Source organism: Pelophylax lessonae, assembly GCF_965119305.1.
Source record: "Pelophylax lessonae genome assembly, chromosome: 10".
NCBI classification, from domain to species: Eukaryota; Metazoa; Chordata; class Amphibia; order Anura; family Ranidae; genus Pelophylax; species Pelophylax lessonae.
This window is the reverse complement of record NC_138777.1, coordinates 161741984-161765529: the sequence shown is the minus strand read 5'-3', so window position 1 is coordinate 161765529 and position 23546 is coordinate 161741984. Positions and strand designations below refer to the sequence as shown.

The 23546-nt window shown below is 45.3% G+C and overlaps 1 protein-coding gene across 1 annotated transcript in view; it reads left to right on the top strand.

The window, feature by feature from the left end:
• MRPL11 (mitochondrial ribosomal protein L11) overlaps positions 1-21507 on the top strand; it is a 59189-nt gene extending 37682 nt beyond the window's left edge. Inside the window, exons 5-6 of the mRNA XM_082269740.1 lie at positions 12769-12928; positions 21219-21507. Coding sequence (XP_082125866.1) covers positions 12769-12928; positions 21219-21324 — 266 coding nt within the window. The 3' untranslated portion in view covers positions 21325-21507. The remainder of the gene's footprint in view (positions 1-12768; positions 12929-21218) is intronic.
• The last annotated feature ends 2039 nt before the right edge of the window (positions 21508-23546 follow it).

The following is a 23546-nucleotide window of genomic DNA, read 5'->3' as shown; positions in this document are numbered from 1 at the left end:
ACGTCAGTTCCGGGTCGCGCGCGTCATCCCCTTCTAAACAGCTTCTGGGCATGCCCAGAAGCTGTGGAGGGGTGACGCGCGCGACCCGGAAGTGACGTCGGGGCCGGCGCAGAGCATCGTGGGACCACAGAAGGCGGAAGAAGACGCTGAAGAGGACGCGCTGGCTTCAAGCTGCCCACATCTGAGATGGCAGCGCTGGACAAGACGTTTGCAAGGTAAGTATTTCGTCTTGCAGGTAAGTGCAACCCGGGACAGATCAGAGGCTAGCCATTGTGGAATGCACTAGCCCTGACTGTCCCGGGGGTATTAAAAAAAAAAAAAAAAAAAAAAAAAAAATCCAGGGTGGAACTCCGCTTTAAAAGAGCGAAAAAACATATGTCCCCATTCCTCTGCCTCCCATGACTCCGCCAGGTCCTTTTCCCATGCTTCCATGTAGGGTAGTTTAGATCCATCAGACATTAGAGCCATGTATATCAAGGAAATGCCACCCCTTTGTGCCTCCGAGTTTCCGCACCACGTCTCATATACCGTAAATGACATTGGGGGAACCATCCCTGCAGAAATTGATTGTAAAAAGTGAAGGATTTGGTGAAACCTGAAGGTTTCCGACTTAGGCATCTTTAGCTTATCACAGCAATGTGTCAGGGAGTACGGGCCCCTAGAGGTAAAGAATTGCCCTATACGGTATAGACCCTTATCTAGCCACCATTGAAATGCTTTGATGTTCATACCCGGTGGGAATCTTGGGTTGTTGAAAATATGAGAGAGCGGTTGAAGAGAGGAAATCAGGGCTGGTAGAGTTTTCAGGGAATCCCAGAGTGTAAAAGAAGCCGATAGTGTAGGAGCTAGGATAGGCGGTCTTAATTTAGAAGGGACCCAAAGAAGGAAGTCCAATGTAAACGTCGGTACCGCCTGTCTCTCCATTTGAACCCAATCTGGTTTTTCAAACCGCGAGTATACTATTGAGAGTTGAGCTAGCCTCGCAGCCGGATAATAAGCCCAGAAGTTCGGGACTCCCAGTCCCCCTTGTTTTCGTGGCCTAAATAGTACTTTGCGTTGCAGCCTATGGCCCGATTTACCCCAAATAAATTTCATTACTGTATTTTGAAATTTTTTCAGCTGATCCCTGAGTACAGGGATAGGCAAAGCTCTAAAAAGATATAATAATCTCGGAAGCACATTCATCTTGATCGAGTTAATTCTGCCCAGCCAGGATAGATTATGAGCAGACCATTCCGCCAGTTCTCTCCCCAAGGATTGATAGATTGCTGTGTAATTCAATTTATGGAGTTGTTCTATTCTGGAAGATAAGTTTATGCCTAGATATTTGATATGAGACTCCACTTAAACTTGAAAGAAGATTGGAGGCTAAGGGTTTCCTGGGAATTGACGGAGACATTAAGAATGGAGGATTTAGCGAAATTCACCTGTAGTCCCGAGATTTTCGCAAAATTGTCTAGTAAGGAACAGATGTTTGGGAGGGTTGTCGTGGGGGATGTGACAAATAAAAGATCGTCCGCAAATAGAGCACACTTGTGTTCAGATGGCCCGCAGAAGACTCCTTTGATGTTGGGATCCGCACGGATTGCCAATGCCAAAGTTTCTATAGCTATTGCAAAGATTAAAGGTGAGAGAGGACATCCCTGTCTCGTGCCTTTTGAGATAGGGAAAGGTTCAGAGTAAAACCCCTGATACCTAACTTTAGCTGTGGGTGTCGAATATAGGGAGTGCATAATACCCATGAATTTGCGTCCGAATCCCCATTTGGTTAGCAGCACGAAAAGGTATGGCCATTCCACCGAATCGAACGCTTTTTGTAAGTCCACCGAAAGCAGCAGTCCTTCCTGGTGCCTCGACCCGTCCCACCCTGATTGAAGAACTGTGATAACATCCACAGCCCTTCTAATTTGGTCTGGACCTTGCCTGCCTGGCATAAATCCCACCTGGTCCTTATGGATGTATGTAGTTATAAAAGAGGATAACCTATTAGCTAGGATTTTAGTTAGTATTTTTAAGTCGTTATTTATCAGGGATATTGGTCTATAATTGCTTACCTCACCAGGGTCTTTGTCGGGCTTGGGGATTACTGAGATGAAGGCTGAATTACTGTCTTTTATCCAGTGGGTTGCCTGAGTGTATATTGTTAAAATATCTGACCATGTGGGGGGTTAAGTACGTTTGAAAAGTTTTGTAATATAAATTAGAGAACCCGTCTGGGCCAGGTGCTGAGTTCACTTTAAGCGATTTGATAACCTCTGTGACCTCAAATTCTGTAAAAGGCTCATCAAGCCTGGCTCTATGGTCAGAGGATATAGTAGGAATATTGAGGTCCGAGAGAAAATGGTCTAGGTTAGAATCAACCCCTGTCTTATCGGAGGAGTACAGTTGTCTGAAAAAATCTGCAAAGGCCGGAAGTATACGTTTGGGGTTTTGGGATCTGTGGCCCCCTGGGAAAGAAAACTTGGGTATGTGGGTCGCACGAACTTGGGGTTTCAGTTTAGACGCTAGCATGGAGCCTATTTTATCTCTGTGGTGGTAGAACTTGGCTCCCTGCCATCGCAGGTACTTTTCGGCCGAACTGGTGAGGGCCAGATTAAGTGCAGCTCTGGCCTCATCCAATACGCGTGTAGAAACCGAAGAGGGGTCAGCCTTGTGTTTGGCAAGTAGGACAGAATAGTCCTGTTCTAAATTGGCAATATGTGCCCGTCTATCTCGTTTAATTTTAGAAGCCATTTGGATCAGTTTGCCCCTAATGGTGGATTTATGAGCCGCCCACAGCACCTCCGAGGAGGTGTCCCCTGTATTGTTGAGAAGAAAGTATTCAGAGATAGCCTTTCCAATTTCGGTTACCCTGCAAGGTTCGCTAAGCATAGCTTCATTAAGTCTCCAGTGGAAGGTGGCATTAGTGGGGTGGGGTCGGGAGATCGTAGTCACTACCATTGAGTGATCCGACCATACTGCGTCCTTAATGGACGCGGAGTGGACAAACGGCAGCAAAGAAGAAGACATGAGAATGTGGTCGATTTGTGCGTACGTCTGATGTGGGTGAGAGAAGTGAGTATAGTCTTTGGTTGTGGGATTGAATTCCCTCCAGCAATCTACCAATCCAGTTTGTTGAAGCAACTTGGCTATTTTCAGGCTGTACTTAGGGGGTCTAATGGACTGGGATCCCGGGGGTCTGGATTTATCCAGGCTAAAATCAAATGCTGTGTTGGAGTCTCCCCCAAAAAGTATATGGCCCTCCAAATGAGGGAGGAGCTTCTTAAACATATTCTGAAAAAATTTTAATTGATTATGATTTGGGGCATAGTAAGATACAAAAGAGTATAATTGGCCATCAATTGTACCTTTGACTAGCAGAAATCTACCTCCTTCGTCCGCTAATTCCAAAGAACATGTGAATCTGCAGGACTTGGCGAAAAGAACCGCTACCCCACGTGTTTTGGTTTCAGCGTTTGCTAGGTAAAAAGTGGGGAACTTAGCATGTAGAAATCTGGGTTTATATGTTTTCGGGAAATGAGTTTCCTGAAGCATGAGAACGTCAATTTTCCTATGGTGTAGTTCCTGAAATGCTTTCCTACGCTTCACGGGCGAATTGAGGCCCTGAGCGTTATGTGTAGCTATGCGGAGACGTGGAGTGGAAACCTTAGAAGAAGACATCATGGCTGAAAGAGAGAAGCCCATGGAACGATAAACCACTTACCCCACCTGTAGTATTCAAAGTACGGCCATTGCTGATTCGTGATGAAGTGGAACCTGACATAATGCGAGATGGAGTAGAGCCACTCCGGCACACAGCTGCAGGGAAACAGAGAAGAGAGATCAGAAAAGGAAAAAGAGAGAAGAGTCGCAGACCAACGTCCAAAAAGGACTCTCGGTAATGGATTGTGGTCTGCATCAATCCGAACCAACAAGTAGACAATGTCCCGTCCCCCTGATGTGGGTGACGGGGTCTGTCACACAGGGAGGGTCAAAATATCGAGTTCCCCGGTGACAGGTGGAGGCGTCATCCGACCACTCCGACAGGGCTCCCGCCCATCTGAAGCATTACAAATAATACTAATGCATTCATAAAAAGGTGAGCCAAAACAATATATAGCTAGGCTTAGAGACAACAATAATTTGTAACAGAATGGGATTGAGAAGGGTTGTAGACATGCCATAAGGGAGTAGGGTGAAGTAATCTACATCTCAGCATAGAACGGTCTTTGCAGAGGGAGTTCCTGACCCCGCATTGAAAAATAACATATTTTGCGGAAGAAAAAGTAAAAAAAAAAAAAAAAAAAAAAAACTCGGCATATCAACCCAAATGAGGCTACATCAAGTCAGGTGCCACCAGGTGGAAAATGGACTTCGGGAAGAAGTGACCATGGAGGAGTACATCCTCATGAGTGAAGAGTGTGAAGAAGTGACCGGGAAGTTCACGGGGGGTTGCATTCCTTGGATCGCTTGAATTTAGCTCTGTTCCACACAGGCGTCAAAGGGCTCGTCGGGTTCGGGCGTTTAGAAGTTCCTGAGCTGGTAGACGGATTCTGTTGTTCCGGGGACTGCGAGAGAATATTGAGATGAAGGAGCAGTCTTTCACCTTCCTGAAGGCTGGAGAAAGAGAAGGTTTTATTTCTATGGGAAAACTTCAGGGCAAAAGGAAAGGCCCACCAATACTTGATCTCTTTCTGTGTCAAGACGGTAAGAAGTGGTTTCAGTGCCCTTCGTCGTTGAATGGTAGACGGAGCTATATCAGAAAAGATTTGAACCTGATGTCCAAGACAGGTGAGCTGTGAGGCATTTCGTGCCCTTTTGATGATTTCCTCCTTTACAGTATAAAAGTGTGGCTTAACTACCACATCTTTCGGGCTACCGTCCTTTCTAGGAGGGCCTAAGGCCCTGTGGGCTCTATCCAATTCAAGCTTGTGGTCTTGTATCTCCGGGATGAGATCCCTGATCAGGCTATGGATGGCTGCGGGGATATCCGTGACCGTGTCCGGGAGTCCTCTCAGTCTGAAGTTTTCCCTGCGAGACCTGTTTTCCAAGTCCTCCACTTTGAGTAAGGCAGAATCCAACTGGTCTTGTAAAGTTTGGATCAGAACGGTATGTTGATTAGTTTTAGCTACTGTCATGTCCAATTTAGTTTCGATCGCTTCCATGCGCGATCCCAGGTTCTGGAGATCAATCCTAAGGTCAGATGTGATCTTAGATGCAATTTGGGCAAGACCTGTATCCAGAAGGTGCGACATCTTAGTGATAATGTCATCTGGGTTTAAATTGTCAGGCTTAGTGGTGTACTGTAGGCCAGGGCTATGCAGATTTGTTGCAGGAAAGTCACAGGCCGGGGACAGTGAGCAATCCGCCGCCATTCGTCCCAACAGGGACTCCGTGGATGCTGGCGATGGGGTGAGAAGCAGATTAGTACTCACTGTGCCCCTCGGAGTGAAGTGTTGCGTGCCGCTCATAGCGGGGAGGGCCTGTGAGAAATCGCCCTCCTCCATCTCTGTTGTGTGAGGCGCCGGATCTGCCATCTTGGATCGAGCGGTCTCCGGCGATGCGGCCTGATATTCCGGTCTGAGGTCCCTCCTGACCTGACTGTGGGATATGTATCAGGTCCCGAGGCGGTAAGGGGTCGAGCTGTCGTCTCTGGGCGCAGAAAAGGCGCAGAAAAGGTGGCTATCACCGGCTCAGGGCGGGGAGCAATGTCGGGGTGGCACGGAGCTCCAGGCTTAAGCGGCCATCTTGGAGAGCTCCGCGCATGCCCCTCCCATAGTGGAGCTTTTAAGGTTTATCGGGTGGACGGCAGGGGAGCCCCCTCTTTACATGTTCCCCGCCATGTGCAACTGTTGCAAATCCAGAGAGGTGCTAGCGGGTGATCAGTAGAGCAGCCAGCAGAAATCTAAAATGGGGGTGCTTGCTGGATAGGGTGGAAATTGTGCTGCCTGTTGAGAGTCTCTGTCCCCTTCTGCAGTCAAGATGGCGGACGGAGCTGCTATGGTAAGCTTGTGGGGTTGTCAGAGGCCTTTCTATGGGGAGCAGGAGAGGATAAGTGATCCAGGGGGCACCCAGGAGGAGGAAGAAGGAAGGAGGACCCAGGTGGGGTTGGGTCTTACCGAATCTCGGCGCTCGCGATCGGGGCCCTATCTAGGAAAGGCCTCGGCTTCAGTACCTGTGTAGGCCTCAAAAAAACGGACCTTCAAACTGAGTCCTTCCTTCAAAATACTGCTTGATATTGATCCTGGTGGTCTAGCTGGATCCCCCAGAGGTGTTTACAGCCACTATTAAGGGGAGATGGAGGAGGATTGCAGCAGATTGAAAGCAGCGGTCACGGAGCTCTCCCCTGGCCCACACGGCCTCCGGTCACCAGAATTTCTAGCCGATCAGGTCCCCCAAGGGGTGGGGTAGCTGGTGATGGGGGTAGAAAATCCACTAGAGGGGGGATCGGAATCGGATGCTGCCGGATACCGCTATAGGAAAGTCCGCGGCTTTTCGTGCGTGTAGGCCGCGGCTGGATGTCCGTGCTCAGCGGCTCTTTCTCTTTCAATTTTTAGCTGGTTGGGACCCCAGGGGATAGGGTAGCAGGTATTTGTGGCAGATGTTCTCTAAAAGAAGGGATACGGAGAGGATTGCAGTGGATTCTTAAAATAGATCGGCGGAGCTCTTCTCCTAGGCATCCGACACGGTCCGCTTCCGGCCACGCCCCCGCGATAACGTTTTTTTTTATTGCCGATACTGATATTTTGGTCATCGCATATCGGTATTGGCCGATATTTTCGTACATAAAAAAAAAAAAAATATATATAGATTATTTTATTTATTTATTTATTTTTTTAAAGGTACTCTTGTGGAGGGATCTGGGGGTCTAAAAGACCCCAAACCCCTACTCGGCACTTAAAAGCATTCAAAACTCCAAGTTTGGCTGTCTTGAATGCTGTCATTTTTTTTAATTTGGCGCCGAGTACCCGGAAGTGATGTCATGACATCACTTCCGGCTTTTTACATGGAGTCCCGATCAGAGCCGAATGCAGCTTTGATCGGGTCTTCTCTTCGGCGGCCGTGCAGGATGGTTGCCCGGGTCTCACGGTGGGACAGGAGACCCAGGTGAGCCGCGGGGGGGAGGGGGGAACGTCCCCTCCCGCTCCTTGTAATGACAGCCGAGTGGCTTCTCAGCCGCATCGGTTGTCATTACAAGAGAGCCGACCATCGGCTGTGGACGCCGGTACCGGGGTGATGCCTCTAGCTGCAGGCATTACTCCAGTACATGCACTTTCCCGAAATATCGGTAACCTCAGCTTTGCCGATAAACGGTCGATCCCTAATCTGTATACCCTAATCCATAACCTCTGGACCTTTGGGACAGGTCCACCATATGTTTCATGACCAAATCCAAGCAACCTTGGAAGCAGTTGGATGGATATGATGGAAGACCTTTTGTGATCCTAGCTGGGGTAAGGTACCAACGGACCTAATTTTAAAAGAGTTTTCGAGGGCCAAAATATTACGAGAAGATTTAAACAGGGCCTCCCAAAGTTAGCACCAGTCTCCTGGCTGCAGAGCAGAACCCTGGTCATTTGTCCATTTTCACAGTACAAAAGGATTTGCGGTACGAGTCGTGGGATTGGTTCGACCTCTGGTCTCAAAGACAATAGTGGGTGTTCCTTATGTTTGGTAAGGGACTCTAAAAAAGAGATATCAAACGTCTTAATTCGGGGATTTCATGCGAGTCCCATGAGTGTTGGTATGAACAGATTCCTCTAGCCGTAAGCAAAGCACAAACCATATAGAGACCCTTATGCTTCCACCAAAGGAAACTTCAGGGATCCTCCAACCCAGGTAGAAACAGAGGGCAGCTGAGCAAAGATAAGAGAGGGAGGTGAGGAGATATCGGGCGAGCAGGATATTTAATGCAATCCCAGACCAAGAGAGTATGGGCCAAAGCTTGATTATAAGTTTAGGACGGTGCACGGGAAGAACCCATGATACAGAAGAAAGAGGAATTGGGTCAGTATCCAAGACATCTACAGTATCTCACAAAAGGGAGTACACACCTCACATTTTTGTAAATATTTTTTAATATCTTTTAATGTGACAACACTGAAGAAATTACACTTTGCTACAATGTAAAGTAGTGAGTGTACAGCTTGTATAACAGTGTAAATTTGCTGTTCCCTCAAAATAACTCAACACAGCCATTAATGTCTAAACCACTGGTAACAAAAGTGAGTATACCCCTAAGTCAAAATGTCGTCCATATTGTGCGAAAAGTGTCAATATTTTGTGCGGCCACCAATATTTTCCAGCACTGCATTAACCCTCTTGAGCATGGAGTTCACCAGAGCTTCACAGGTTGCCACTGAGGTCCTCTTCCACTCCTCCAATGATGACATCACAAAGCTGGTGGATGTTACAGACATTACGCTCCTCCACCTTCGGGTTTGAGGATGCCCCACAGATGCTCAATAGTGTTTAGGTCTGGAGACATGCTTGGCCAGTCCCTCGGCTTCTTTAGCAAGGCAGTGGTCGTCTTTGAGGTAAGTTTGGGGTCGTTATCATGTTGGAATACTGCCCTGCGGCCCAGTCTCCGAAGGTAGAGGATCATGCTCTGCTTCAGTATGTTACAGTACATGTTGGCATTCATGGTTCCCTCAATGAACTGCAGCTCCCCAGTGCCAGCAGCTCCCCAGTGCCAGCAGCACTCATGGTGCCCCAGACCATGACACTCCCACCACCATGCTTATAGTCAAGACACTCTTGTCTTTGTACTCCTCACCTGGTTGTCGCCACACGCTTGACACCATCTGAACCAAATAGGTTTATCTTGGTTTCATCAAACCACAGGACATGGTTCCAGTAATCTGTGTCCTTAGTCTGCTTGTCTTCAGCAAACTGTTTGCAGGCTTTCTTGTGCATCATCTTTAGAAGAGGCTTCCCTCTGGGATGACAGCCATGCAGACCAATTTGATGCAGTGTGCAGCATATGGTCTGATCACTGACACACTGACCCCCCTACCCCTTCAACTTCTGCAGCAATGTCTGGAAGCACTCTTATGTCTATTTCCCAAAGACAACCTCTGGATATGACGCTGAGCACGTGCACTCAACTTCTTTGATCGACCATAGCGAGACCTGTTCTGAGTGGAACCTGTCCTGTTAAACCACTGTATGGTCTTGGCCACCATGCTGCAGCTCAGTTTCAGGATCTTGGCAATTTTCTTATAGCCCATCTTAATGTAGAGCAACAATTCTATTTTTCAGATCCTCAGAGAGTTATTTGCCATGAGGTGCCATGTTGAACTTCCATTGACCAGTATGAGAGAGAGAGCGATAACACCAAATTTTACACCCATCCTCCCAAATTCACACCTGAGACCTTGTAACACTATCGAGTCACATGACATTGGGGAGGAAAAATGGCTAATTTGGACATTTGCACTTTTGTTCCCAGCAGTTTAGACATTAATGGCTCTGAGTTATTTTGAGGGGACAGAAAATTTACACCGTTATACACTCACTACTTTACATTGTAGCAAAGTGTCATTTCTTCCGTGTTGTCACATGAAAAGATATAATAAAATATTTACAAAAATGTGAGGGGTGTACTCACTTTTGTGAGATACTGTACATGTAACCAAGATAGGGTCATAGTCTGACCACGGTACCGTCAGGATAGAGGCAGATATAGCTTGAGGCAGGAATTGTTTCTGGGTAAACACATGGTTGATACGAGAGTAGCTTGCATGGGGGTTGGAATAAAAAGAATAGTCTCTTGCTAATGGATGAAGTTCCCTCCAAATATCCACTAGGCCATGTTTGTCCAAAAGGTTGCAGTATGCCTTAGAAAGATTCTCTGGCTATGACTAACAAGGAGAGGAATGATGCAGTTTAGTGCTAAGGACCCAGTTAAAGTCTCCGCACAAAAGCAATGTGCCTTTCAGATGGGATTGGATTACAGAAAACCAATGTGACCTAAAATAAAGCAGTCTCTCATATGGTGCCTAAAAAAAAAGTGCAAATCGTAATCTCCGTGTCCATCAAAGGACCAAGCAAAAGCTAGCGCCCCTGTGGATCTGCAATAGACCTGTGACACGTGAAGGGGTCCCGCTTGTGAAAAGCCACCATAAGCCCATGCCTGTTGACTGAGGCTGAGGCATGATGGGTTTGTGGATAGCAAGCATCGAAATAGCGTGGGACCGACGAGGAGGCCAGGTGTGTCTCTTGCAGGCACACAATGTCTATCTTACAAGAACACAGAAACCAGAAGACCTTTAACCGCTTCTGAGGTAAGCTGAGACTCTGAACATTCAGGGAAAGCCAGGTAAGAGCCATAAACCCTGAGGGTAAAACTATAGTCTGATACAGAGGACCATCCCATTAGAAACCCGTGGGGGGGAAAAGATCATGGGGAACATTAAGAAGAAAAGGACCCTAGAGTGGGAGAAAAGAAGGTGGTGGGGTCTAAAAAAAAAAGGCCTCACTCAGAGTATGCAGTCCAGCGTAAATAAATATCATCGGTACCATGGGGGCCAGAAAAACAAAAAAAACCTAACCTCCGGTCTGATGGGGTAGGGGGTGCATGGGTCAACCTGGGCGAAGTCAATCCCCAAACATGTATCGATGTGGAAACAGAACCTTAAAAAAAAAAAAAAAAAAAAAAAGGCACCAATCTCAAGGAAAAGAAACAATGATAGTGCCTTGATTGCCAAGGGAGAGAGCGCAAAAACAATAATTATGGCTCTAGTACATACTGCATCTCAGCGTTGTAGGCTAAGATAGGTAGCAACATGCCAAATAAGCTAGCGGACATACCAAAAATATCGGGGAGGGCCAGGTCCACACAGACCATTATGCATAACAAACTTTGACGTGTAGTTTTTCTTTATCTCAAACAAACGTTTCAAAATAAGAGCATTTTTCAACCCATTTTGCGTTAAAGAAAAGGGAGGGGAGGAAGGGGGGAAATATCCCAGGGGAAGGAGAGGGGAGAGGGAAAGGGAGGAATGAGTGGGGGGGGGGGGGGTTTGGTGTATGGGGCTGGAGCAGGGAGCAATGCTAGAGCAGGGGAGGGGAAGAGAGAGGAAGGGCAGTGCCCCTCCTCCAGCTGGGAGTAAAAAAAACAACTCCTAGTCTCTGGGGGGGGGGGGGGGGGGCAAGGCTGTGACACCAATCCAAAAAAACGCTAAATGCTATTGTTTTCTTTGGCAATTAAACAATTTGAGCTATGATAGATCGTGCATACAGTACTCTTATTAGAGAGAAAAGAAAAGGCTGCATTAGTCTTGAAGGACTAGACTGCTAGATATCCCAATTATTAATACGCAGGGTAGGGTATTGGGGTAGGGTATTGTTCTGCTTTCTTGTAAAGTAGCAAATACTCTTTAGAGATATAGTTGAAAGGTGATTCCGATTTTGAACTACTTTTGGAGCGCATATCAAAAATGGGTCTGCAGAATCTCATTGACCTTTAGGTGAGCAACACACACAACAGGTCAGGGGCTGTGTTTCATCCCCTTTGCATTATGCTAGGTTTCAATGGAAAACGCAGCATATGACTAGAACACCAGACAATGTGAACCCTTTGATTTACATTCCAGTGAAATGTGTTGGACAGTGTGTGAAAGGGGTTATTACCCTAGTGAGGGTTAGATTTGCCAGTCTTTTTATTGCTGTATGCCAAATCAGGAGATTTCCCTAACCTTGTCTTGGAGTTACATGTCACAGGTATGGGAAATTAAGTGGAATCTTTCTAGTTTGACAAAGAGCTGCAAAAACTTCTTCAGTGAACATAGAAATTAGGAAGTGTGCCAGGTTTGTTTCTGTCTTCTTGTCTCACTGATCCCTGATTCCTGTATTTCTTGTCATTAAAGGGACAGGGGGGGGAAAAAAATCTCTGAACTGTGGTTACAGTAGGCTCTTCTTGAGATTCCGACTTTTCCTATTCTATCTAAAATAAGTTTCACTGATATTTTATTCAACACCAGCTCCTCCATACTTAATAGCACATTGGCACTGGCTGCTCTGGTGTTTTAGAGAAGGGATTGGACGTCTCCAAGCTGTTGACGTTTCTTTTTATATTTTAACCACTAATAAAAGTAATAATGGGAAATCCAAGGATTACCGTATATGTGCAACCTACAGGGGAAATGGTTACTAGGCATGGCCAGTCCCCTAGAGTCTGACCTCTCACACCTACTCAGTTTCGCTTTGTGTCATCGGGAGACTGGATGTGCTTTCTTCACCTCTGCTGTTTTTTTGTTCATTTTGAAAGATTTTGCAACGATCGACAACTGCTGGGAGATTCATGCTGGATTGGAAAAACGCTGCAAGTCACTCCTGGCAGCCAACAAGCACAGGTTTTTCCAATCCATTACTGCTGGTGTCTCTCTCTGGGACAGCCCTGAGTTCTTTGATGTTTCTCTAGTCAGTTTGAAAGTGCAAGTTATCCAGTTCTCTAGTATACTGTGGTATAGTTTCAGTGATGATACTGCTGTCTGCAGTAACTACCCATCTGTATTCAGATTATAGGCTCCATTTTCAGTCAGGCCAGTACAGGGATTCCTTATGCAGTTATCAGGACCAGAGCTGAGACTTTTTTTTTTTTTTTCTGACCCAATCTCTGAAGCTTAATTGTTGCAAGAGTACACAGAAGACCTCTGCTAGGTTGAGGTTTCCTCTGTTTGGTACGAAGGCTACACATTATTATTGCTGCTTAAACAGCTACTGGCATTGTGAAGGATTTGATGGGGAGTACATAAATGTAATCTTTTTCTTCTCCTGTGTCATTAGGTCATGAAGTTGCAGGGATGTTGACCTTGAAGCAGCTATATGAAATAGCACTGGTGAAATCTAAAGATGAGTCGTTTATTCTCCGGGATTTGCCACTGATGGAAGTGGTAAAGTGTCTCCATGGTAGTGCCCGTTCACTGGGAATCAAAGTTGTCAGAGAGTAAGTATGTCATCTAGGGACAAAACTAACACTTTTTAAAGCTAAATTCTAGGTATTTTTCCCTTAACGTCTTTCAGGGCAGCAACTTGAGAGATGGCTCCTCCCACTTGCCAACAGGAAACGCCACTTCCACCAAACTTAAAAGGAGGCCTTTCCCCACAGCTCATCAGTTTGTGTTTCCTCCACGGAGGAACATCTAGTTGGGAGTCAGGACCTCTTAGGTGCTGTCCTGGGAGACAAGCCTTCCTGCTCCACCATACCTGTTTTTTTTCCTTTTTAAGAGAGTCTGTTCCTCTCATACCGCACGAGCTGTTGTTGGATGGGCTCCCTCTCCCGCTTCAGTGCTCGGGGAGAGCCTACAGTGCTCATGGATGCCGCTCCTAGGCGGCGGCAGAAATTGGCAGTGGACATTCCTTTTTTTCCTAGTCCCACCTGCTGGTCTAGTTGTGCATCTTTTTGGATGCGGAGTGGTGACTCACCCGACCGGAAGTGAGGTATCCGGTGAGGGGCGGCGCTCATGGAGCAGGCGTGCGGCATCACTTCTGCCGAAAAAAAGCACAGGGGATGAGGGCAGGAACAGATCTGGTGTCTTTTTCCGGATCTAGGTCCGGCCGGCGTTCCTAAGCCACGTGTGGACACTGCAACACCTCTATGGTCGCGGCAGCAAGTGGGACAGGCACATGCACCAGCAAGGCCCAAGTAAGAGGTAGATTGTGCATCTTGCCTTGATTACTGTGGGGTCTCTCTCCTTCTTTCTTTCCCCCCCCCCTGGTGGCTGGGGGCCTGTCTGGGCACTTGGAGTTTGTTTATGCTTCCTGTGCACCTGGGGTGACCCAGATGAGAAATGGTTGACTCACTGGGATGACGGTTTTGTGTTTTTTTTTTTTTCTCTCGTTATGGCCGGCTAAGAGCTCTGAACCTGGCAGTTAAAAATAAATGCCCTTCATGAAAGCAAAGCTACCTGATGGTTGGAAGAAAACACTGTCAGACATGCATATACTCCCTGGTTAAAGGGGAAGCTTCTACTGCATGCAGCGATTTAATCGCATCGGTTAAAAAAGAGCTGGATGCTACCATTCAATCCTGTCGCTCTTCGCTAACAAATCCACCGTTAAAGCGGAGTTCCACCCAAAAGTGGAACTTCCGCTTTAAATAGTCCTAACCCCCTGACATGCCACATTTGGCATGTCATTTTTGGGGGGGGGGGTGGGTACCTCGTTTTGACAGGTACCCGCTCCCACTTCCGCTCGGAGCGCCACGGCACCCTGAGCGGAAGTTCTCCTCCCTCCCTCCCTGCAATCTTCTGGGACATGTCAGAGGTCCCAGAAGATTGCCGGCCAATCACGACGCATAGCGCAACTCGCGCATGCGCAGTGCGTACCCGGCTGTGGAGCCGCAAACTGTCACAGCCGGGTGCCCACATCAGTGATGCCGGCGCCGCGGAGCAGAGAGGGAGAAGACGGCGCATCGCTGGACCGTGGGACAGGTGAGTGTGCAGTTAGGCTGGAACTCCGCTTTAAGTCAGCCATCTACCTTACAATCCTCTCAGGGGGCTCACAGTTAATCCCTGCGGTGGAGGATGAGATAGGTTCTCCTACCCAAGAGGGACTCATTCCAAAGAAGATTCGAAGGTAGAAGAGGAGGAAGGGGTAGAATATATACCCTCAAAATACAAGCTGTCTTTAGACCAGGTTGATGGTTTGTTGAAGGCAGTTTGTTACTTTGGGCTTGGGGGAAGAGAAAAAAGAATGGTCTCTGAATGATTGGATGTATGCAGGTCTAGAGGGACCTAAAAGTCGCACCTTTCCTGTACATTGTTATCTCTGAGGCCAATAAAAAGGAATGGGCAGAACCAGAGAGGAAGCCTTTTTTTCCACAGGCCCATAAAAGGCGTTTTCCTTTTGATGAAGACCCAGAGGCACTTTGGAATAAAGTACCTAGACAAGGTGCAGCCTTTCCCCAAGTTTCCAGGTCAACTAACCTGGCATTTGAGGACATGGGAATATTAAAGGATCCCGTGGACAAAAGGATGGAGAAACCGCTTAAAGCTTGGCAATCCATCATGGGCAATCTCAAGCCAGCTATGGTGACTACTTGCGTATCTAGAAATCTGGAGTACTGGATAAATTCACTCAAAGCGCATATTGCAGATTCACCCAAACAAGAGATTGTTGATTTTTTTTTCTACTCTGTAACCTACAATGCAGATGCATCAGCCGAATCCGTTCGAATGACAGCAAGATCTGCAGCCTTAGATATTTCAGCCAGAAGAGCTCTATGGTTGAAGACCTGGCCAGGTGATGCAGCATCCAAAAGCAAGCTTTGCGGTATTCTGTTTATGGGGTATCTGCTGTTCGGTCCTGATTTAGACTCGGTTTTAGACAGGACAGCTGACAAAAAGAGATCATTCCCTGTTAAGAAGAGAAGAAAACCAGCTAAACGGCTTTTTTGACCTCAAGGGGCTCAGGAACAAGATGGCTAGCCCCAGGGGAAAAGAAAGAATTGTTCAGTGCAGAGGACTAAAGGAAAAGGAAGTGCCCTTTTTCATCCCTCCTACATAATGACAATTTGTTGGTTGTGGGAGGAAGACTTCAAAAATTCCTCCCCCACTGGGCAGCTGTGACAGAAAATCAATATATTCTAGCCATGCTGTCCCAGGGTTACCAAAAAGAATTTTCAGATCCTCCTCCAGAAAGATATTTTGTCACAAACCTTCTAAAAGACACAACAAAAGCCCTGGCTATGAAGGACCTGGTAAAGGACCTTATGCGACAGGGGGGTTGTGAGTCCTGTATCGCCAGAGAACAACATCAGGGATTCTATTCCCATATCTTTCTGGGAAGGAAGCCATCCGGGAGTTATCGTCTCATCCTCAACTTAAAACCATTGAACCGGTCAGTCCTGTACAGAAGATTTTGTATGGACTCATTCTTCACTGTCGGGAATCTGTTGACCAAAGGATGCTTCATGGCATTGATCGATTTTAAGAGATGCTTATCTACATATTTCCATAGCCCCTCAGTCCCAAAAGTTCCTGAGGATGGCAGTGGATATGGGGAAGGAAGACCTGCATCTACAAAGCCCTCCCTTTCGGCCTTTCATCTGCCCCTCGGATTTTTAGGAAGGTAATGGCAGAAGGCCTTTCTCCTCTCCACCTTCAAGGGGTCTCGGTAATCCCATATCTGGATGACCCTCCTATTCTTTGCTCCTTCCAAGGAAAGATTGCAAGAAGACCTGGGCAAAGCCCGGCAGTCACTTGGAAACCCTGGGTTGGATTGGGAACCTTCAAAAGTCAAATTTCACTCCAGCTATGCTACAGACAAATCAGGTAATGTTGGTCAGAAGGCTTATGTCAGCCCTATGGACCCTAACCTCAACTATGCCAGCCATTCAGTGGGCAAGGCTCCATTTCAGGCCACTCCAGAGTTTCCTGCTGAAGGTTTGGGATCACAGTCCAAAAACCCAGAAGCAAAGGTAAAGATCTCCGCCAGGGTCAAAAGGACCCTTTAGTGGTGAAGAAATCAATTGATCTTGTCGAAATGCCTATTATGGACCTTTTCAATCAAAAGAAGAGTGACAACAGATGCCAGCATGTGGAGATGGGGGGGGGGGGGGGGCGGGAACTGGGATCAGAATCTGGCACAAGGAGTTTGGTCCCAAGCCGAAGCAATGAAGTCCTCAAACTGGAGAGAGTTAAAGGCAGTCTCTTTAGCTTTGGCTGCCTTCTCTCCAAACCTCCGGGGGTCCCATGTGTAGATTTTATCAGACAATGCCACTGCCGTGGCTTACTTAAACTAGGGGGCATGAGAAGCAAGGCCCTTCAGTTGCTGTCAACAAAAATCCTGGAGTGGGCAGAAATTGACTTGCTTTCCTTCTCAGCGGTCCATCTCAAAGGCACATTAAACGAGGTGACAGATTTTTTGAGCAGACGGAAGATTCAGGAAGCAGATTGGAGCCTGAATCCAGAAATCTTTGAATTAATCACCAGGACGTGGGGGCATCCACAGGTGGACTTGTTTGCGTCAAGAGAACGCACAGCTCCCTCAATTCTTTTCTCCCCACCGAAATGACGGTTCTCTGGGGATGGATGCCTTAGCGCATCCTTTGAACTTTCTCATGGGTTACGCCTTTCCCCCTTTTTAGCTAATTCCGCTGCTATTAAGGAAGATACAGAAAGAAAGAGATTGTCGGTAATTCTGATTGCTCCATTCTGGCCAAAGAGAGCTTGGTTCTCCACCATTCTACAGATGGCAGTCAAACCATTCTGGCAGCTTCCTCCCCAACAGGATTTGCTACTTCAAAGCCCAGTATGTCACCCGGATATAGCCAGGCCAAACCTCACTGCCTGGTATCTGAAGAGCAGCTATTGAAGAATAAGGGATTCTCAGAACCTCTAGTAACCGCTTTCTAGTAGGAAGGAAGTAACTAGGGCTATTTACGCTAAGGTTTGGAAGGTCTACAATGCTTGGTGTCATTCTACTAATCGAACCTTAAAATAAAGGAATGGCTGGCGCTCTGATACACTGGGTAACAGCTACTGTGGAAGCAAGATATCAGGCCAGTGCATAGCAGAAAAAGAAGAAATATACATTATAGGAGTTGCCACCACCCCACGTGGATAAATAACATACCCAAAGGGCAGTTTTGCCGGTTACGGCAGAACTGCACCAGGGACCAAGACTACCAGTCTCAGAGTTCCCACCTAAAAAATAAATTTCTTGATAAGGGCTACCCATCAGACTTGGTTGACCTAGCTTGCAATACATATGCCAAAGGAAAGCCCCCCAAGGTTCCCAAGCCGGAAGCGGACCAACCGGTTCGTTTCATTACTAGATTCCACACCAAGTTCAGAAACATGGAGGGGACACTCCGTAAACATTGGAATATTTTGTTGCAAGACCCACACCTCAAAGCAATCTTACACCCACGTCCTATAGTTACCTATCGGAGAGCACCAACATTAAAGAATAAAATAGCCCCCAGTAAACTACCTGAGCATTGCAAAGCCCCATCATTGAACCTCATTCCCCTCAAGGGAATGTATCCATGTAAGAAAAAATTATGTAAGACATGTGATTTTATGATTTATGGACAAAAATCCTTTTCCCATGAAGGCCACACATATTCGTTGGACAATTTTTACAATTGTTCCACAGATCATGTGGTATATTGTCTGACTTGCCCTTGTAAATTATTATATGTGGGCCGCACCATATGTCCTTTGCGCCAACGGTTTGGCAAACACCGGTGGCTTATTGAGGAAGGGTCCGATAAACATAGTGTCCCCAGACATTTCCTAGAATATCACAACAAATCTACTGAGGGGTTGAGAGTTTGGATTATTGAGGCCATATCCCATAAATTACCAGAGGCCCAGCGGTTCTCTAGGCTCTGCGAACGTGAGACTTTTTGGATTTTTTCTTTGAACACATTAAAACCGTATGGACTAAATGAGGAACTTGAAATCAGTACTATTTTATAATTATTGTTTCTTTTATAGAGGTCCTTTTATATAAAATATACACCATTAAATATTGTGACTTTTTAATATTTTATAATATATTTTTTAATATATTCATCTCACCTGCCATATACATGTGTATGTATGTATGTATGTGTATATATATATATATATATATATATATATATATATATATATATATATATATAGTATGTACATACATGTATATGTCCATTTTTCTCACATCCCTTTATATCCTTTTATATAATCTTATATTAATTACTCCCATATTCTTTAAACACACGTTTTGGAGAAAATATCTTTTAACTAATATTTTTATTAAACATTTATTGTATACTTTTTTATGTGTACATATGGGTGTGGGCGGGTACGCGTATGCATATGCATACATAGGTATATGTGTGTACATGTGCGTGTATCTTTTACTCCCAAACTCAGTATCAATGTAGTATTTCCCATCATCATTTGGCACTCTCATCATATAAATTTCATTACACTCATTATTTTTCTTTATATTTTTTCATTTTTTATTCATTTTCTAGCTATTACTCTCCATTATCATTTACCATTTTATATTTTATTCATTCATTTATTATTATTTTTATTTTTATTTCTAATTACTTTATTTTATTTTATATTGAGATATTAGCTTAGGGTTTATATCTACATTGTACTCTTCTTTGTTTATATATGTACACATTCCCCTCACATTTCTTTTTGTTTTATTTATTTAATTATTTATTTTCACCAATAGTGTATGTTTTATCTATTACTGTGTAATCTTGCATGGTTTGAGCCTTTAAATATGGCCGCCATAGTACCTCATTGGTCACTCAATCTTCGTGTACTCCTATTCACACATTACGTGTGTATAAATTCCCTGGCTTACAATGGTCCCGACATCTACACCTGAAGAAAGAGCGCGCATGCTCCCCACGAGCTTGGCGCACGCTCAGAAACGCGTCGTGTGCACCTTGACCCTGCCTACGTCACATGGTCGACGCTGAGTAACAGCCTGCCTCGAGAGTCCGGTCCCGGCGAAGCGAGAGCCGGCATCTCCCCGCCATTCCATCCACCGGATAGCACCAACTTCTCCTCTCCCGGCACTAGCTATTGGACGGCTTGACCCCAGGACGTTGCACTTGAGCCTTCATTTCCTTTCGTCTAGTGAGTTACTTCACACTGTATGTTTGTTTTTTTCTCCATTAAACGTATTGCATTTAGAGGCGCTCCGCTTGTTCTTTTCTTTACTAATCGAACCTTGGAAAGCATTGTGTCAGTGTTGGAATTCCTACAGAATTGGGCAGACAAAGGTCTGACAATTGGTAAGGTGCAAGTGGCTGCATTGGGAGTATTCCTGGAGAGACCAATTTCTTCAGAAGCCTTGGTCACAAGATTTTTTTTTTTAGGGCACTTACTCGTTCCAGACCAGCACCATCTAAACATTTTCCTAAGTGGGATTTATCAGTGGTTCTACAGGCCTTCACAAAGGAGCCTTTTGAACCTTTAGAATCTATTTCTTTGAGAAATCTTTCCCTCAAGAAGGTATTTCTAGTTGCAAATACATCTGCCAAAAAAAAATCAGTGAACTGCACACACTATCCGTTAATGAGCATTTCTTGTCCATCTACCTGGATAGAATTATACTCAAAACCGATCCAGGTTTTTTTGCCAAAGGTGGCGTCAGTTCAAACCGGTCTCAGGATATTTTCCTGCTGACATTTTGTCCTAACCCTTCAAGGGCTAAAGAACACTTTTTCACAATGTAGATGTGAGACGAATCCTTTTACATTACCTAGAGGTAATAAGAAGCTTCAGGTCTTCGGACTCTTTGTTCTTTTTTTTTTTTTTTTTTTTTTTTTCCAGGCAACAAACAGGGCCACCAGACATCGAAAAGGGTCAAATGCTAGGTGGCTTAAATCAGCTATTTTGAATGCTTACTCCCAGATGGAATTCTCTCCCCCGCTGTGGATTTGAGCACATTCTACTAGAACTATTGCTCTAGGACAGAAAAAGCTGGTGCCAACCCAGATCAAATTTGTAAGGCGGCCACGTGGTCAAGCTATCTAACGTTTGTCTGCCATTACAGGCTGCACCTTCTATCAGCAGGGGATCAGGCTTTTGGCAGAAAGGTCCTTCAGGCTGTTGTCCCCCCCTACCCCCCTAATTAGTTAGTCTCGTTTATTATCTCAAGGTGCTGTCCTGAAAGACATTAAGGGAAAATTCAAGTTAGACTTACCAGTAACTTGTTTTCCCGGAGTCTTTCAGGTTAGCAACAACCCGCCCTTCTGTTTTTTGCTGTTATTAACCATATTGTGATTATGTGTTCTAGCATGGGACGGAGATACTCTTTTCCAACTGATGAGCTGTGGGGAGAAGCCTCCTTTTAAGTTTGGTAGAAGTGGTGCCTCCTGTTGGCAAGTGGGAGGAGCCATCTCTCAAGGTGCTGTCCTGAAAGACTCCACATAGTTATATTGGTACTATGGTAAGTATAAATATTGCACACCTATGTGAAAACAAAGGACCACTGTAGTAGCAATGTGATGAGTCAAAGCTGGACCAAAATAATGTGAAAAAAAAAAAAAGAAGAAATCTCGGAAATCAGCTTTAACTTAGATTAAACTAATTTCTTTAAGAGAAAAAAACTTTCATTGGAGAAACATGAAGGCTGTCATTGCTTACCTTTTCTTAATAATTCTAGGTGGCAGCCACACTTACACTTGCTTCAATACTTTTAATCTGACACAAGTATGCAAAATATTATTCAAACCTGTACATCAGTCTTTCTTTTGATGTTTGCCTCCATAGCCTGTGCCCAGAAGAGTATGGAAAGTTTCTAGAGGAGCGACAAGCTGTCCTTCAAGCTGCTGCAGAAGCCCGACTAGCAGAAGCTGCAGCAACAAAGAAGAAGTGATGTGACCAGAGAAGTTGAACTCAAGTACTGTGCCATGTCACAGAAAGCCATGTTACCCGCTGCTGTGAATACTTTTGTACAAATTGCAGCCTAGTGACTGTACAGCATTATATTGTAAAGAAGATTGCATGGAACCACTATCAACACTTCATTTCTAGTGTAATAGAGAGGTATTGTGTGCGGTGAACCATTGCTATGGCCTAATAATTGTTACTTGTGTCTTTTTTGTGTCTTTTAATAAAAGTAAACTAAAACCAATAGTGTAATATTTGCAAGAGGCTGTGTGGTGTTCACTAGATCATGTAACCCTGTTCAGCTAGAAACCTGTCTTTTTTTTTTTTTTGTAAGTGTAAGTGGCATGTACAGAGTGCAGACGGCTTCACAAACCCTCCTTTTATAGCTGAATCACAGGCGTTTCTGACAGGCAAATCTCCAACACTTCCAGACAGTCTTGAAGCTTACTGCTAAGCACAGGCCCCGCACATTCCTTACCTGCACATCTCTATGGTGAGGAGCCTCAAGTAGTGCTGAAGTTTCCCACCTCCTGCACATTTCTATCAGAACGTATTGTAGGAAAAAGCTGGGACTTGGATGAGACTGTAGGGTTTGAGAGGTTGCTACCTTTTAAGTTAATGCAATTTTTATACCTGAGCAGTTTTTTTTCATTTATTCAAGTGATAGTTTCTCTTTAACCACCTCAATACTGGGCACTTTCACCCCCTTACTGCCAAGGCCAATTTTCAGCTTTAAGCGTTGTCACACTTTCAATGACAATTGCGCGGTCATGCAATGCTGTACCCAAATTAATTTTTATCATTTTCTTCCCACAAATAGAGCTTTCTTTTGGTGGTATTTAATCGCTGTTGGGTTTTTTATTTTTTGCTAAAAAAACGACACATTTTGGAAAAAAAAAAAAAAAAAAGTTTATTTTTGTAAATAAGTCATTTTTTTCTCCTTCGCTGATGTGTGCTCATTAGGCTGTACTGATGGGCACTGATCAGCTGCACTAATGGGGAGGCACTAATATTCAGTATGGATGGTCACTGATAGGCGGCACTTATGGGCAACCATAGGTGGCATGGTTAGGTGCCATTGATGGGTGGCACTAATGGGCACTGATGGTGAGCACCGATAGGCGGCATTGATGGGCACTGAAAAGCATCACAGATTGGCCTCACTAATGGGCACAAAATTGCATTACTGATGGGCACAGGTTGGCAACACAGATGGGCACAGAGTGCCATCAGTGATAGGCACTGTTGGGGCTGCACTGTAATCAGGGCACTGATCAGTGCCCTGATTACAATCCATAAATGAAAATGGGGGTTTGGTCCCACCATATGGCCATATCGTGCTCAAGCCCACTACTGCAAAGTACCCCATTATCAGTGGGTCCTACACTATCCATGAAAAAGAGATGAATCCAGCCTTTCTAACCCTTGGAGATAATATTCCTTGCTGGGAAGGAGTGCCCTGATTACCTATACAGGTCTCCCCTGTGAGGAGATGCTGCTAATCGGCTCTCCTCGCCTCACACGCTGTAAGTGTGAGACGAGGAGAGCAGATAAACAGCATCTCCTTGTTTTCATGTGATCAGCTGTGATTGGACACAGCTGATCACATGGGTAAAGAGCCGTGGGTCCTGCTGTGTCCCAGGGACACAGTGTGTCCGTGATTGCCGTGCTGCAAGGCCCCCCCCCCCCCCCGCGAGACTGGGCGATGTCCTAAGAGGTTAAACTGTACACCTTTTTTGTGAAGTTAAAACAGAATACAGAAAACAAGGATGCATACTTTTAGGTGAGGAATAAAATCTAGCATACCTGTTCAAACATTTAGTTTATTTGAGATCTTGAGGAATGATGGATACCTGTAAAAAGGAGGGTTGCACGGTCAAGTACTCGCCAATACCAAGTATGGATAACTTTGCAGTGCAATATGAGCCCATACAAAATGAATGGGCGCAACTCGCACTGCAAAGAACCACATGCAAGGTGCGATTCCTGTCCGAATGGCATGCGGTTTTCCGCACTGCTCCTGTGTGAACCCAGGCTAAAGGTCATGCAACAATGTACCCAAATAAAATTTGTATCATTTTTTTAAACAAATAGAGCTTTCTTTTGGTGGTATTTAATCACTAATGGGGTTTTACCTTTTGCTGAACAAACCAAAAAAGGCCGAAAATTTTTAAAAAACAAAACAGTTGTTGTAAAATTTAGCAAACG